This window comes from Salminus brasiliensis, chromosome 2, assembly GCF_030463535.1.
Source record: "Salminus brasiliensis chromosome 2, fSalBra1.hap2, whole genome shotgun sequence".
NCBI classification, from domain to species: domain Eukaryota; kingdom Metazoa; phylum Chordata; class Actinopteri; order Characiformes; family Bryconidae; genus Salminus; species Salminus brasiliensis.
Window position 1 is genome coordinate 4663766 of NC_132879.1, and position 16361 is coordinate 4680126.

Below are 16361 nucleotides of genomic sequence, written 5' to 3' on the forward strand. Positions count from 1 at the left end.
AAAAAAGTTCTGGTTCTTTACATACACAAACCTCATAATAGATAGAAGTTGTGAGTCTGTGGTATGGCTTATAGAACCGTGTGTGTTACTGTTTCAGTCATGTACACTTTCTCCTGTTTCCCCCAAACTCAGATCCTGGGACAATAGCTGCAGGAACAGTATTATTGCTCATCGTGGTCGTTGCATCTGCAGCAGGAATTCTCCTCTGGTGTAGACGGTAGGTTTTTAAACATGAGCTACACTATATGTCCAAATGTTTGTGGACACCTCTTCTAATGAATGCATTCAGCTGCTTTAGGTTGCACCCATTGCTGACACAGATGTACAAATGTACACAAACACAGCTTGTCTAGTCCCTGTAGAGAAGTACTGCCAATGGAATAGGGCTCCTGGAGCAGATAAACATCTACTTATTGCCACCATGCTGCCTAACGCCAGGCATGGGCTAGATGGGTATAAAGCCCCCCAGCACTGAGCTGTGGAGCAGTGGGAAAACGGTGTTCTCTGGAATGATGGATGGTGCTCCATCCAATACTTTTGGGAGGATTTGTGGAGTTGGGGATGAGGTTGGGTGGTGATTATTCAACATCCTGACCTCAATAATGCACTTACCCTGGATGCAGATCCTCAAATCTTCATAGCACTAGTTGGTCCACCTTGTAGATGTAAAGTCAGAGACAGAAGCTCTGATCTGCTGCTGCCCACAGGACACTGTTGAATGAATGTTTCTGGTTGGTGGACTGTTCTCAGTCCAGCAGTGAAGCTGAGGGGTTTAAACACTCCAGCAGCACTGCTGTGTCTGATCCACCCGTACCAGGTCAACACACGCTACTAACACACCACCACCACCATGCCAGTCAGTGTCACTGCAGTGCTGAGAATGACCCACCACCCAAAATAATACGTACCTGCTGTGTGGGGGTCAGTCCTGTGGGGTCCTATTATGTACAATTATATATATGTACAGTTGTGATGCTTATTCTGTTCTAATGTGATTAGACAGAACTGATTCTCTGTTGGTCTTTCTTATTTCTCTTTGTCACTTTCTCTCTCTCACGCGAGCAGTTTCACGGTGGAGAGGACAAACCCGCCCCCAGGCTCAGATCAGCCCCTGTTAAACCTCGCAACCAGCCTGAACAGCTGCCCAGACTCTGTCCAGTGTACGCCTCTTTCTATGGAAAACTCTGCCCAAGATCTCAAAACAGACCCCTTAATTGTTGTCCAGCAGGCATAATCTGTTGATTCTGTGAAGTCTTAATGTGTTCTTTAGCAATGTGTGTGTATATGTCAGCGTGTATATATATATATATATACAGTGGAGGAAATAAGTGTGTGACCCCCCCCCCCCCACCACTGACTTTAAAAGTTTAAAAAAAAAAAAAAAAATGAAACATCTCAATTTTAGGCCGTCTTTATTTTAACAGTGACACATAGAATATCAAAAGAAAAACTGAGAAAATTACATGAAATTTTATTGAGGGAAATAAGTATTTGACCCCCTAGTAAAACATCATTTATTTTCTATGTGGCAAAACCCCTGTTGGCAAGCACAGCAGTCAGACGTTTTTTTTAGTTTTTTATAAGGTTTGCACACACTTCAGGAGTAATTTTGGCCCACTCCTCTCTGCAGATCATCTCCAAATCCTTAAGATTTTTAGGCGTGCATTTAGAAACGTGAAGCTTCAACTCTCTCCATAGATTTTCTACAGGATAAAGGGCAGGAGACTGGCTAGGTCATTCCATGACCTTGATATGCTTGTTATGGAGCCACTCCTTTTTTTCCTTGGCTGTATGGTTTGGGTCGTTGTCGTGCTGGAAGACCCATCCATGACCCGTTTTCAGTGCCCTGGCAGAGGCAAGGAGGTTGTCACCCAGGATTTTGTGATACATGGCCCCGTTTCTCCACTGTGTATATATATATATATATATATATATATATATATATATATATATATATATATACACTGGAGGAAATAAGTATTTGATTCCCCACTGATTTTGAAAGTTTGTACTCTGACAAATAATTAAACAGTCTATGATTTCATAGTAGCTTAATTTTAACAGTGAAATATATATATATATATAAGATAAGATAAGATAAGATAAGATAGTCCTTTATTAGTCCCGCAGTGGGGAAATTCACAGTGTAACAGCAGAAAGGGATAGCAGGACACTCAGTTACAAAAATTTAGATAAATAAATAATTTACACTATATACACACAATATAGATAAGAATTAAAAAAGCAATAAACAATATTATTTACAGTGAAAGACTCTTAATTGCACATGGGGGTGCGATATTGCACATAGTGCAACATATTGCACATATATATATATATATACAAAAAGTAAATCCTTTTGGGGATGAAGTGCTGAAGCAAGAAAAATGGGCAAGCGAACCAAACTGTAATGTCTAGACGACTGGGTCAGAACATCTAAAAACATCAGGCAGGTCTTGTTCATAGTATGCTGTACCTGTGAAAAGACTTACTGGAGAAATGTCTCGGTGCCAGATACCACAGGACACCTTCCAGGAGGTCTTATGGAGTCCATATATCAATACATATTTGTGTGTGTATATTTTTTTCTGTTTATCAGCTTGATCTTCCACAGAAACTATAAGCGAGGTAAAAAACAGTTAAATAAACAGTTTGTTGAAAACAATAACAGTCTCAGTTATTGTCACACCAAGATTTTCATATGAACAAAATCTAACATCATGACATGAAGACGGAACAGAAGTGTGTTTTTCCTTCATGCACAGTGTGGAGGATCTTGGTTTCAATATTTTCCCAGCTGAACAACTCAGGAAGGAACCAGGCTTAACAGTGGATCTCCATGGAACCATAAACAACATAAACAGTGTTGGTGATATTCATACTTACAAAGTCAGCAGAAGATGACCACAGTTCTTGGCAATACCACTGCTCCATGGCCCAGTGGCCTGCCTTAGCTGACCTATGACAACATTATATGTAACAATGTAATGTAATAATTTTCTATATAAAATCATTTTCTGTTGAATTTCTGCCTTTCATTATATTCTAACCATGTTTAAGTACAAATACACTCTTCCCACCTGGAAAAATCGTCATTTATTAATGAAAAATGTATGCAATGTACAAAAATGGCAAAGAAATCTATTAAATATAATATTTTTTAAACATGACATGAAATGAAATTGCCCAATGACTCTAATTGATTAAATATATCTTAAAATACATTTTAGTTCTCTGATCCAACTGCATTTTTACTGTGTTTTACTGTGTTTCTGTACCTAAGAAGCTTGTTTTTGCCATGCAAAAGGTGTATTTGCTAATACTTAACTTTAACATATGCTACATATCTGTGTTTAATATCCCCCGTATATTTTCAAATTAAGGTAATTTTAAATAAATGTAATAAATATTTTGAAAATAAGCTTCTCAGACCAAAAAAATGTCACCTTGCGTGTTTAAGGTGGTAGTTCTCCCTCCTGCCATCAGGAAGAAGGTACCGCAGCATCCGGTCCAACAAGACCAGACTCTGCAATAGCTTCTTCCCCCAAGCCATCAGACTTCTCAACTCAACTTCTGAACTGATGTCTTTTCTGTTACATGCACTCTCTCTCTCTCTCTCTCTCTCTCTCTCTCTCTCTCTCTCTCTCTCTCTCTCTCTCCATTTACCCCAGATAAATTAGTGCATAGATTAGTGCATTTGCTAACATTACTACCTCACTGGACTCAATATTTATTACACACTGCAGAATTTTCACACTACCTCCAATTATTTATTATCCTCTGTCTGTACTGTGTTGTGTTGTCTGTCCGCACTTGTATTGTGTTGCACTTGTGTTCTGTATGCACTGTGTCTATGTTGCACCATGGTCCTGGAGGAACGTTGTTTCGTTTCACTGTGTACTCTGTATGTAGCTGAAATGACAATAAAACCCACTTGACTTGACTTGAGTAACTTTCAGGCTCCTGCAGATGGCGCTGCACGAGGATGATCGAGCTATAAACACGTGTGGGGCGGGTGATGGTGTTCACAGATTGAGAAGAGGTGGTACAGTGCAGCGAGGGTCTGGTTGGATGTGTAGGAAATGGGTCGTAAAGCAGATACAGTTAATGATTGGCTAAAAGGAGTGATTGCATTTGAGCGTGCCGAGGACCACAGTCTGCAGGTGTATGGAAGCATACGGTCATCCGGGTCTACCAGCAGTGGCAGCAGAGATCCCTGCAGTCTACAGGACATTATCCAAGGCCTCTTGCGTGCCGCTCTGCTCCACATGTTGATGGTGTGCAGTTTTCTGCGGAAAGTTCTTTCAGAAACTGCAAAAAGGCGAGCTGTGAAAAACACGCCGGCGGACCCTGTCCATTAGTTCTGTCTTTCCACTGCAATCTTTTTTTCCCCCTGTATACTGGTTTAAGACCTATATTCCACACACTGCACTGTACCACCTCTTCTCCATCTATGATACCCATCACACACCCTCAGGTATTTATAGCCTGATCCTCCTCGAGCAGCGCCATCTGCAGGAGCCTGAAGTTACTACCACCTGGAGCATGCTTGAAGCTCACTGAAACAGAGATGGCTGAGCTTACGTTAGTGTGTGTGTTATTAATTATAAAAAATTAAATGCAATATTTTTGTGTCCACATGGGTTCTTTAGTATTGAGTTATTGCTCTTTTTTTTTACTTCACTAGATACTTGTATATTGTTAAACGTCAATAAACCCCTCTTGAACGTACTTTTTGTCATTTATCTCATGTACAAATATTAATAGACGACTTTTAATTTATAAATTATACATTAATTTCGTTTTAAACGTATTACTCGTGTAGTTTTCCACCCCTGTGAAAAGTGTGGGCATTAATGGGTTAAGGGTGCTCCCTCAGCGCCTTCTCTCGCAATAGCACACAGTATAGTAGCTATAGCCAAAGGTCGATGTTAAGGACGTTGTACCCCAGCTCATATACATCCACATGAAGTACAATGCTGGCCGCAGACAGGTAGGAGTCCGGTTTCCTCCATTCCCCCCTTTTTGTGTGAATTTGGGCGAGCTGGGGGTGTTTTGACCCTCCGCGGCTCCTGTAGTCGCCGGTTTGTTTACATGCGGGCCGCCACGAGGAGTAACGAGGAGCCTTCATTCACTACTGCGACGGATCTGAGCATGCAGCCCGCTCCTCTCCGCAGGTCCCTGACCTCCGTAGCCGGGGCTTGGCCTTTACTCTCGGTCGAGCCAGCCAGGGGGCTTGTAGACGAAAGGTTTCAGATCGTCGTGAGGAATCTGAACCCCGGGCAGGGGGTGACTCTCCACTGTGTGCATCAGTCCGAGGACAGGGACTTTTGGGAGGCGTTTGGACACTATGTCAGCGACGAGCTCGGCACAGTAACCGGTGAGTACCCTCCCTCCCTTTCACTTCACTTTCAGAGATCTAGCTTGGTATCCACTCCTGATTTAACCCCAAAGGGGGGTATTTCAGGACATCAGTGATTGCGCAACACACGTGATGGACCTTCATAGCCATGCTGAGAAATCCAGCTGTTGCTGGTCAGCTGCTTTCGGATGGTCAGGGTTGTTGGAAGAATTGGTCATCCAAGCCTGCACTGGGAAGAAAGCTCATGGTTATGCTGTTGTTAACCAGTCTAGCTCTTGACCAGCATAGTGTAGGTTTATATATTTGAGCTTGATGGATTAGCTGGTCGGTCATCATGACCAGCTTAACCAGCGAGGTCATCAGGCAGGTCATACTGGTTGACCAGTTTGGTAAGGCCGCTGTACCGGTTTAGTCAGATTGGTCATACAAGACAAGCAGCATGGTCAGGCTGGTCAGGCTGGCCAACAAACTTGGTCATTCTGGTCGACCAGTATGCCCTTTTGGTAAAAAAAAAAAAAAATAATAAATTGATGGTTTAGCTGGTCTACAAGCATGATCAACCGGACGAAGCTGGACCACCAGTGTGACCTAGCATGACCATACTGGTTGATCAGCATGACCAAAAGCAAATTTAGGACCATGCAGTGCTTTTATTTTCATTTTGTTATTAAACTGAATTGTTACTTGTAAAAATGTATTGTTATTTTTGATATGATTAAATTAAAGTGTTAAATTATGAAGTTTTAACTAGTAAGTTTTATTTTTGATTTCAAGAATTAAATTTTTAGTAGTACAGATATTTTTGCTAGTATAAATTAAATGCTTACTAGTGGAAATTACATTTTTACTATTAAAAATAATTTTATTAGAAATTCAGTTTTTACTAGTAAAAATGTTCACATGTGTCAATTGATTTCATGATATCAAGAAAAGTAGGGATAAAAGATCAAAAGGCTTACTAATCCTGCCATACTAATCTGCAGATATGTGTGTGTGTGTGTGTGTGTGTGTGTGTGTATATGTGTGTGTGTGTGTGTGTGTGTATATATAATATATAATGTATGTATGTATGTATGTATGTGTGTGTGTTTGTGTATATAAGAGTGGTATAAGTCATGTTAAAATTCAGATGTTTGATGTGATAGTGATTGTTGCTTTTGGAGATGGCTTTGTGTCTGTGGCATTCATAAATGTGGTTTTCAACAGTGGCTAAGGATGCCAGTGTCGGCGGAACGTATAAAGGTGTCGAGTGCATGGGGCTGATGTGGAGTTTGCAGCCGGTGCCAGGAAGCCGAACTGGACTGAGGTAACACCAGACACCAGGCATTTTTGATCTTCACTGTTTAGATTTGATTCTAATGCAAGAGAGAGAGAGTAAGACTGAATGGCTCTCCAAAGCATATTCAGGAAAGTCTATTTTTATGATGTGGCCTTAAAACACACACACACACAGACGTGAAAATAATGGATTACTGATTATTGAGTAATGCGTCACTGATATAACCAGTAACCAGGCCCCTGACATCACACTGCTGCTGATAACTGAAAATCCTAGCACTTAACTTTGTGCTTATCTCTCTCTCTCTCTCTCTCTCTCTCTCTCTCTCTCTCTCTCTCATATCCACCCTTTCATTCACAACCTTTCTGGAATTTAGATTGCGCAAGAAAGATGTCCTCTTACCAATGGTTTTCCACATCTCTGTTTATGATGGACACGTGACTCAGGGCTTTAACCTCCTCACAGCATTGGGAACCTGTGTCATAGAGCGCTGGTATATGGCTCCAGGTGTACAAAGGCTCAGTGTTCGGGAGAAGGAAGTTCGAGGAACCCTGTTTATCCCTCCAGGTATACACATACACACACCCATAGATTCTCCAGTGTTTTTCTAAGGACCGTTTTTGACACAGTATTTACTAAAATGTATGTATTTAGCATTTATTGTCCAGTACTGTGGTACAAGGCTTGAGTCCATAACCAGGCAGGGTCACATGAAATGGGGCATAAAGGTCATTTTAGGCTATAGCCCTTTTTTTCAAAATAAAGATATATTTGGTCCCTAGAATATATTCCCCTATCTCCCCTTTGTTGAGATGCCATTGACTATTCTATGCAGCTGATAATTCTCCAGCAAAGCTAGGCTTGCCTCCTTTTTCTTGTTCATTAAAGAACAGCTTAAAGTGATTTGTAAATGCATTGTGAACCTCACTAGCATGAGCCAGTACAAAAGAAAACAGAAGGAGGGCCTATGCTGGATTCTGTCTGGAGGGAGGGAGAAAAAAACCCAAACAAGATAAAAGAACTGCTCATTGTTTTTGCAAAAGTCGAACTAGCAAGCCAAATAGATAACCATGTGCGTTCTAGGCCCTGGGCCATTTCCTGCTGTCCTGGACATGTGGGGAGGAGGTGGAGGTCTGGTGGAGTACCGAGCTGCCCTCCTGGCATCGCATGGCTTTGTTTCTTTGGCCCTGGAGTATCTGTCCCCAGAGGACACCTATGCAACAGAGCTAAATGCTGGTTACTTTGAGGTAATTCAACCCACAGACTTTTCTCCTTACCCAACATAAACAGCTGTAAGTGCTGCATGGTTCCAGCATTCCTTGAGTCAACACGCCTCACCCAGCTGATGAAGGGCTCCATAATCAGTTGATAAACTGGATCTACTACTTGAAACTGTGCAGATTTCTAGGTTGCTAGGAGGAGAATAAGGAAATGGGTCTGGGTGTGTGTTGAGCATGTGTAATATAAGAAGAGAGAAATCCAGTTCTCCTCCAGTTTGTGTTCACTGTATCCCTGCTGGACAATACGCTGTGATAATCAAGTTTCAGAAAGTACATCCTGAAATACGTGTTTGTGTTGTAGTGATCCACACGTGAGTAGCAGGAGCTCAGACACTATCTCAAACTGAGTGAATGAGTTGTGAAATCATTGGGTAAAGTCCAGCTGCTGGCCTTTTTCACCTGATTGGCCTTCATAACATAGGCAGCATTGGTTGCCTATAAAACCATATAAAATATTGAAAGATGGAGGTACAATAACTAAACATGCACACCTGAAGAAATGTCTTAATTGTTGTAGTTAGTGGTGAAGATCACCATGGCCAGATCCAAAGAGCTCACTGAGGCCTTCAAAAAGAATGGTGGAGATGCAGAGGAGTCTGGAAAGGAGGTTTAAGAAGATCTCAGAACTATTAGAAAGCATTTACAGGTGGAGAAAATTTACAACAACTGCCGGCACTTTGACCAATTATTTTGCCACCCATTTACTCAGTTTGAGATCCTGCTACTCGGGTGTGGATCACTACGACACAAGCATGTATTTCAGGATGTACTTTCTGTGTCTTGGGCCTGGCAAGCTCCCCTATTCCAGAATCCCCTGGGAATTCTTGACTATATCAGAGGGTGCTTGAGGGAAATGTAAGACCTCTGTATAAACATTGAAGCTGAAACGTCACACTGCTGAAAGATTTCTGCATGGAGGAGTGGGAAAACCATTCTCCCAGGAAATGTCTAATTGCGATTATTTTAGCCAAAGAGGGGGCATAGGGGGTCCTAACGTTTGCCTTTCTATTAGTTAATACGTTTAAAGACACTTCTTCAGTTATGTGTGTTTACTTATACTTACTAACCCCAATCTCTCAGGATCGATTGCATGAAGATGAGATGTCCACATGTTTAAAATGACAAAGACTTTAATGGGTTTCCTTTATTTATTTATTTATTTATTTATTTATTTAAAACCCATGATTGTAGTTAAAGCCCCTGGGAACCCCTTATGAATATCCTCCCAAAGTTTCATAAATGTCTGCTGTATGTCAACCAGTATTGCTGTCCTTTCCATGTAAAATAGGTGGTCATAAAAGTGGGCCAGGTTTACATCAGCATACCCCTGACCAATCACAAGGCTTGCATGGCTCTGCCCTCTGCACGTCTGAACAACCTAGAGAGCTGGAGCTAAAGCTTAAGCTACGCCTTGAGTGAGTAAGTGACTGCCCCGTGTGTTCCGCCTTCCCTCACATCCAGTGGCCTATGAAGCAGAGTGGCAGGTGGGACATTGGGACATGTGGCAGCCACTCTGCCCAGTCGCTGCTCGAGCTTGTTTCTATATATGGGCTGGTAACTAGGTTCCAGATATCAGAACCTCAGTAAAAACCTAAAGATCTGTGAAATCTCAGTTCAGAGTAGAAAGCTAAAACGCATAGCTTCTCTGTCTTAAGGCTGTGTATTTTGCCATGGTAATGTAAGCAAATGTAGTTAGACAGTGATGGATTGCCAGTCACACACACTCATTAAGTTTACTATTATACAAAACATTCATATATCAAAATGTGTTCCCAGGGGCTTTAATAGACCATCCCAGACGTTTCACACTCAGGGTTTCACTACTGAATACGTCTGTTATTGAAATACTGTATCTGTTGTATGTTATTAGTATAGAGAGTAAAAATTGAGATTCTGGTTGGCCTCATCATGTCCTTGATCTCACTTTTCATTTCGTGTGTGTGTGTGTGTGTGTGTGTGTGTGTGTGTGTGTATTGTAGACTGCATTTGAGATTCTTCAGGACCATCCCATGGTGCAGAGAGACAGAGTGGCTCTGTTTGGCCTTTCGTTCGGGTCTTCTGTCTCACTGTCCATGGCTGCATACTCCAAAATTGTTAAGGTGAGTTGCCAATACATACACACAGACACAGGCACATGCACGTGCAAACAATTGATTTTAGCAAATGGACAAAAGTTTTGGGACACCAGCTAATTCATTATTCCTTCTGAAATCAAGGATATTCAAAAATACTTTATCCTGCTTTTGTCGGAGTAACTGTCTCTACTGTGCAGAGAAGAAGGCTTTCTGCTAGATTTTGAAGAGCATAGCTGAGAAGATTTATTTGCCTTAATCAACAATTAATCAACAATTAGTGAGGTCAGGATGTTTGACGGTCACCACCCCACCTCATCATCCCCAACTCCCCTACTCATACCAAAAGTATTAGATGAAGCTCCACCCTCATTCCGGAGAACACAGTTCTTCCAATGCTCCACAGCTCCATCCTTTTCTAGCCCACGCTTGGCACTAGGGGCATGGTGCTTATAGGTTCATGTTTATCTACTCCAGATAGTCCTATTGTATTGGCAGTACTTCTCCACATGGATTAGACAAGGTGTGCCTGTGTATTCGTCTGCGTCATCTGTGTCAGCCATGGGCAGCACAGCAATGCATTCATTAGAAGGGGTGTCCACAAACATTTGGACATATAGTGTCTCTTTATTTCTTGTTCTGAGATTTTTGCAATAACTTTTTTTTTTCTTTTTTTTGCTGAACAATTACTTCTTAAGTAATTCTGTGTGCCCCTTATTTTGCTGTCAAATATTTATATAATAGTTCTATATTGCAGGTAAGTAATGCAGATTTTTATTATTGTTGTTTTTTTTAGAAATAAGATGCCTTTTTTATGCTTTTCTCTTTTTTTTAAAAACGGGGAAATGCTGTGATCCACTTACTAAGATATTAGATTAATATTTTTTCTCACGCATACATACATTAGCTGGGGCTGGAATGATAATCATGATTATTTTGCTGTGCACTGAAACAGCACAATAGGCCTGTATGCTGTCTAACATGTAAATCCTTAAATCTTAAGACTAGGCCTCAGTGACAATGTTTGTCTCCTTGTGTGTTGTATTGTTGCAGCCCCGATGTTGTGTGTGCATCAGTGGTAGTCATTTGACTCCTGTCCAAGGGTCTCTAGTCGAAGTCTTTGAAGAGATAAGCAAGTAAGTCTTCAGGACTTCTCTTTTACCCTGTGTTCACACGAGCAGTCAACAGAGCGCCGAGCGATCAGTCATTTCTGATAAAAAAAATAAATTACACGCTTTGTAGCTGCAATTTAGCCGCAAGCGGCGAGGAGACAAATGAGCAATGTTTAGATTTTAGATTTGCTTATGCAAATGAGCTATGATGTGGTGAAACGATTGGCTCCAACTAAATTATTGGGGCCAGTTTTAGACACAAAGTCTCTGAATTTGACATTTTCAGGGACATTACATTTTATTTTTGAAAGCTGCACCTTTTCCACATGCAACAACGGCAGCACCCACAAGAGACAAACTTGGGGTGACTTGTTGTCCGCTAGTGTGAACAAGGGGTTAATCCTTGTATGATTGTTACAGATTTCACATTGCTTATGTAGACGGGCTTCTGTTCACCTTCATTTTTAGAGCTTTACTTTCATCAACCAGAACAATTTGCAGTCTTTAATAGCTAATGTTTAATAGCTGATGTTCACAGATGGAAGGATGGAATTGGAAATCTTACAAAATTGTGCCATTATATTATTAAATAATTATTAAATAATTGTATTTAGGAAGATGTGGAAAGTACAAATGAAGGACAATCAGCTGATCTGGAGAGAGATAATCCTGCCCATCCCAACAGACCCCAAGCTAAAAGTGGATGTAAGATATAACTCTAATGTGCATATTTATTTATATCTATTTATATTTATAAAGCACATATTAAAAACATCAATTTTACATAGCAGTACTCTTATTATTCTTTTTATTTACTTATTATTTAATGAGAATGTTACTTTCTTGGACACACAGGTTGGTCAGATAAAGTGTCCATTGCTGCTGGTTAACGGTGATGACGATCAGAACTGGCCTACAGCTGAGTCTGCTAAGGATGTGAGTAAGGACAAATAGCATTTGTAAAAGCATTGAATTAATTAGATTAAATTGTTATGACAGAATTGGGAAGAGATTGACCCCTTTTGCTGTGCTATGCTGTGCTTTGCTATGCTGTGCTTTGCTATGCTGTGCTACTGGGTGGCTATGCTGTGCTGCTTCTTAGCAGAGGTGTGTTTTCTCTCCATCTCTAGCAGCATTTCTGAAAGTCCCTCATTACATGTACAATGCTAACCGATCCAAAACAAGCCAAACTACAGCATAAAGCTAAAGGTTTTCTATTTGAGGTGCTGATTGTCAATTATTTAAGTCAACAGCTTTGTTGTCCTGATTTATACAAACTTTGTTTAAAGAGTCTCTTCTTGTTCTGTTGTTTCGGCTCATTTTCCCTCACTGTCTCCATATTTCTTGCCTGACACTGTTTTGACATGTGGTTCCATTAGTGAGATGCAATTGTGACAGAGGCACTTTTACCAGACAATTAAAAAAATCTTGACATCCACACATTTTACCGCACATATCAATTAGAGTATGGGTTAATTACTAAAGTTAATTACTTTAGGATTTTACAAGACATTAAAAAAGCCACACACTCCCACTCAGTCATGCCAGAGTGCAGCGTGGTTCAGCAATGTGTGTTTTATCCCAGTCATTTGGACCAGATGTAGTACATCATAAAATCTGCTGAATTCGTGGCACATTATGAGCTATTGGGGCAGTTTGTTTTACTACTCCTACTCCGCTTGTTTTTGTTAGATTACCTTAACTTGATTAGGCCATTAATTCACTTACAGCAACCTTATGTAGCATTTTTACCTTAAGGTAGCAGCTTCGGCTCTGAGTGGCTTAGCTGCCACTGCCACTATGGCCCGAGAGTCTCAGGTTCGAATCCTGAGCCATGCCATTTTGCCCTTAGCAGCCGTGCTTTCTCCGGATGGATGTTAGCTGGTGTGGTGGAGCTGGGGACCCAGCACCTACCTCAGAGCATGTCAGCAGCCTAGCTATGCTGCATCAGCGGCAGTTCGAAAAGAGGCGTGGCTGATTTTACCGTCATGTCCGTACCCTCCTAGTGCTGGGAGCGTTGCTAGGGGGAGCTAGCATTGATGGGGAGAGTTACAATTAGTAGGTTAATTGGTTGTGTTTGGTGTGGCACAACGGATAACACCACCAGAGTTACCGCACCATGTGGGAGACTGGGGTTCGATTCCAGGTCTGGGTGACTATGCTGTGCAACACCTTGGGCAAGACTCTGAATGCTACATTGGCCCTCCTCTGTAATACCAGTAACCTTGTCGCTGTAGATGAATACTGTAAATGTAATTGTCAGTACCAAATTGGGAGAAAGTTTGACATCAATTGCAGCTTCAGTATGATTGCGATGCTCCACTGACTGTAATAAGGAGCGTAGCGTCTCTATGGTTGCTACTCTGGGTTTAGAAACTGCACAATGTAACTTTGCAGTTAAAGCGAACAGGACAACACTCACAAGAGCAGTGAAATCCAAGTCGTTTTTGTGTAAAATCCTGTAATATTACTCTCCCGCGTCAGTCCACATGCTTCTTTACTTTTCAGTGACAGTTCCCAAAATGCGTGTGTAGAGGTGGAGCTGGATCACTCTTCCTGATTGTAGAGGAGGCCCAGGAGAAATGCCAATTTTGAAGTAATGCTGCTTTTACAGTGCTTTTGTTTGAGTAAGGCTTTTTAGCACTGATTTCTTGTGTGCATATCTGGTTAATAACATTGTCTGACCAGAGTTTTTGCCTTCCCCACACGACACTCTACCCTTAGATGGAGCAAATAATGGAGAAAGCTGGGAATCGCCACCTGCTGCAAATCCTCTCCTATCCTGGGGCAGGTCACCTGATCGAACCACCATACACACCACACCACCGGGCCAGCAACTTTATGGTGCAGAGCAAAGAGAAAGGTGTGTGCTGGGTATTACTGATCAATTTCAATATGAATTCAATAATTTTCCAAATATAATGTCACCTTACACATTTGTCTATTGTGTTTTAAGTTTGATTATCTATAGAAGTAGTGTTTGCTTTAGAGATGCGCTGAACAATCGGCCGGTGGCCAGATTTGGGCAGTTTTCAGCGTGACCGACCAGATCAGTCTCATGTAAACGATTCTGTGCCGGTCACCAGCAGCACAAATACCCCTACACACACACATGGATGTCACTGTGCAGGTTTAATTATTGCCACCAAGTCCATGTAAACATTAGCAACAAGTTTAGCTTTTTTAATCACAAACCTGATTAAATCTGTCCCGCTGTTCAGCCCTGCGTTCACTCTGGTTCAGTTTAACTCTCATTTCATTGGTTGCCTTGTTAAAAATGTTACATGCTTTAGATGAAATATATAGAAAGTCTTTTATAAACTTCAGATGTCTGAGCTTTATTTACAAAAGCTTACACATGTACAAACACACTGTTTTGCAGTATATATTAAATATATATTTGATATTCTTAATGAAAAGTTGTCTTTTATAATTCTTAGAAAGAAAGAAAATCGAAATCGGCCAAAATCAGAATCAGACAGTCATGTGTTCAAAAAATGGGCCAAGAAAACTGCACTTAGTGAATCTCTAGCTTGGTACTTCTCATTTTTCTTCATTGTCTTCATTGTGCTGCTACATAAATCAAACATTGTAACGGGTGTGCTTGTGTTCTGTGTGTTGACCGTGGTCATGCTTTGGGGTGGACAGACCAAACCACATGCAGATGCACAGGAGGACTCATGGGAGAAAGTTCTGGCCTTTTTACGGCAACACCTCTACTTTGCTGCCCCACTGGCCAAACTGTAGATGTCTGACCAGGAATTGTAGACCATAGAAACATGTGTAATTAAAATAAAATCACAGACAGACCGACAGACAGGCAGGTGTGTATGTATACACATCTATCTATATAAATAATTAGTACTGCAGTACTGACTTCACTTTCTTTACTCTGGTGCTCTTCCTGTCTAATGCCATATGTAAATATTCGCCTTAGCATTAAGGGGTTCATAAGTTTTAGAGCCTTTCATGTGTTCTTGGAAGGAAGTTTAATAGTGTTTGAATGGAGTGTAGAATCAATATACGGTGCCAACACTGATATCATGCCAAGAGGCCTAGTAATCCACATAATAAGACCTTTACAGAAATGGTCATCGACCCTCCTGGTTACACCGTCAAACCCAAATCCAACACACCTCAGATAACTATCAAGCACTTCGGAAAGCAGGACCTATGGGGATCATGTAGGGTTGATTAGGGTTAGTCTTAAGGATGATGGATCCCAAGACCAGGGTTGAGGATCTCTGAACGACTTCATTAGAATCATGTTGTATAAACTATGCATACTGTGTTTTCTACTAATACAAGACCATAAACTGGTTGATTATATATCCCTCTGTGTTGTGTTTTTAATTATTTTTAAATCTTATACTAAATTAAATTAGGGCTATGAAATGACTCTGGTTTGTGAGGGGTGGCGCATCTGAAGCTCCTCATCCCCACTATCAAATGTCCAGTTGTGTTCATTTAAATCTTGCCTTTTTTAAAAAACACAACCTCGTCCCTCTTCCCCAACACTTCCTGTGGGTGCTGTGTGGACAAAAGTATTGGGACACCTGCTCATTCATTGTTCCTTCTGAAATCAAGGGCATTTAAAAAAAAAAAAAAAGAAGAAGTTGGTCCTGCTTTTGTTGGAGTAACTGTCTACTGTCCAGGGAAAAATACTTTCTAATAGATTTTGGAGGAACATTGCTGTGTGGATTTGATTGCATTCAGTGACAAGTGTGTTAGTGAGGTCAGGATGTTGGATGATCACCACCTTACCTCGTCCCAAAAGTATTGGATGGAGCAACCTCATCATTCCTGAAAACACAGTACCCCTCTTGCCCACGCCTGGCATTAGGCAGCATGGTGCCAAAAGGGTTATGTTTATGTCCTCTAGTCCTATTCTTTTAATAGTACGTCTCTACAGGTACCAGGCAAGGGGTGTCCACAAACATTTGGACATATAGTGTAGATCCAACTGATGCATTGTGTTACTGTGTTGCATTTTTGTCATTGTTGCCATCATCCAGGCTAGCCTCCCTGCACAGAAGGGTTCTTCTCTAGGGCTGGTTTGGAAAGGCTGTGTGTTAACTGCTGTGAATCCCACTGGTCCTCAGCTTGGACCCTTGATCAAGGAACTTTAGCCCACATAGATTGCAGGTCTGTGTCTGCAGCTGTGGTCTGTTCTTCTTTCCGCAGAAAGCTATCCCTGTTCTGGCCATAAAACATCTATGAATGTTTATCTGTGTGTGCAAGTAATTTTATTACCCA

At 41.2% G+C, this 16361-nt stretch overlaps 2 protein-coding genes across 9 annotated transcripts in view; both read left to right on the forward strand.

The window, feature by feature from the left end:
• The window catches only part of il15ra (interleukin 15 receptor subunit alpha), a 42220-nt gene extending 39552 nt beyond the window's left edge, over positions 1–2668 (forward strand). For all 3 annotated transcript variants that reach the window (XM_072674163.1, XM_072674162.1, XM_072674161.1), the window contains 2 exons: positions 133–217; positions 1066–2668. In XM_072674163.1, the coding sequence (XP_072530264.1) occupies positions 133–217; positions 1066–1234 (254 nt within the window). In that variant the 3' untranslated portion in view covers positions 1235–2668. The remainder of the gene's footprint in view (positions 1–132; positions 218–1065) is intronic.
• Positions 2669–4913: 2245 nt separating this feature from the next.
• The window catches only part of lamb1b (laminin, beta 1b), a 54285-nt gene continuing 42837 nt past the window's right edge, over positions 4914–16361 (forward strand). For 2 of the 6 annotated variants that reach the window (XM_072674164.1, XM_072674165.1), the window contains exons 1-9: positions 4998–5380; positions 6569–6668; positions 7018–7208; positions 7725–7888; positions 9901–10020; positions 11047–11129; positions 11720–11810; positions 11961–12041; positions 13830–13968. In XM_072674164.1, the coding sequence (XP_072530265.1) occupies positions 5095–5380; positions 6569–6668; positions 7018–7208; positions 7725–7888; positions 9901–10020; positions 11047–11129; positions 11720–11810; positions 11961–12041; positions 13830–13968 (1255 nt within the window). In that variant the 5' untranslated portion in view covers positions 4998–5094. Of the gene's footprint in view, positions 5381–6568; positions 6669–7017; positions 7209–7724; positions 7889–9900; positions 10021–11046; positions 11130–11719; positions 11811–11960; positions 12042–13829; positions 13969–14729; positions 15435–16361 lie in introns of those variants that run through there. The other 4 variants (XM_072674166.1, XM_072674170.1, XR_011979066.1 and 1 more) reach the window with 4 other exon arrangements.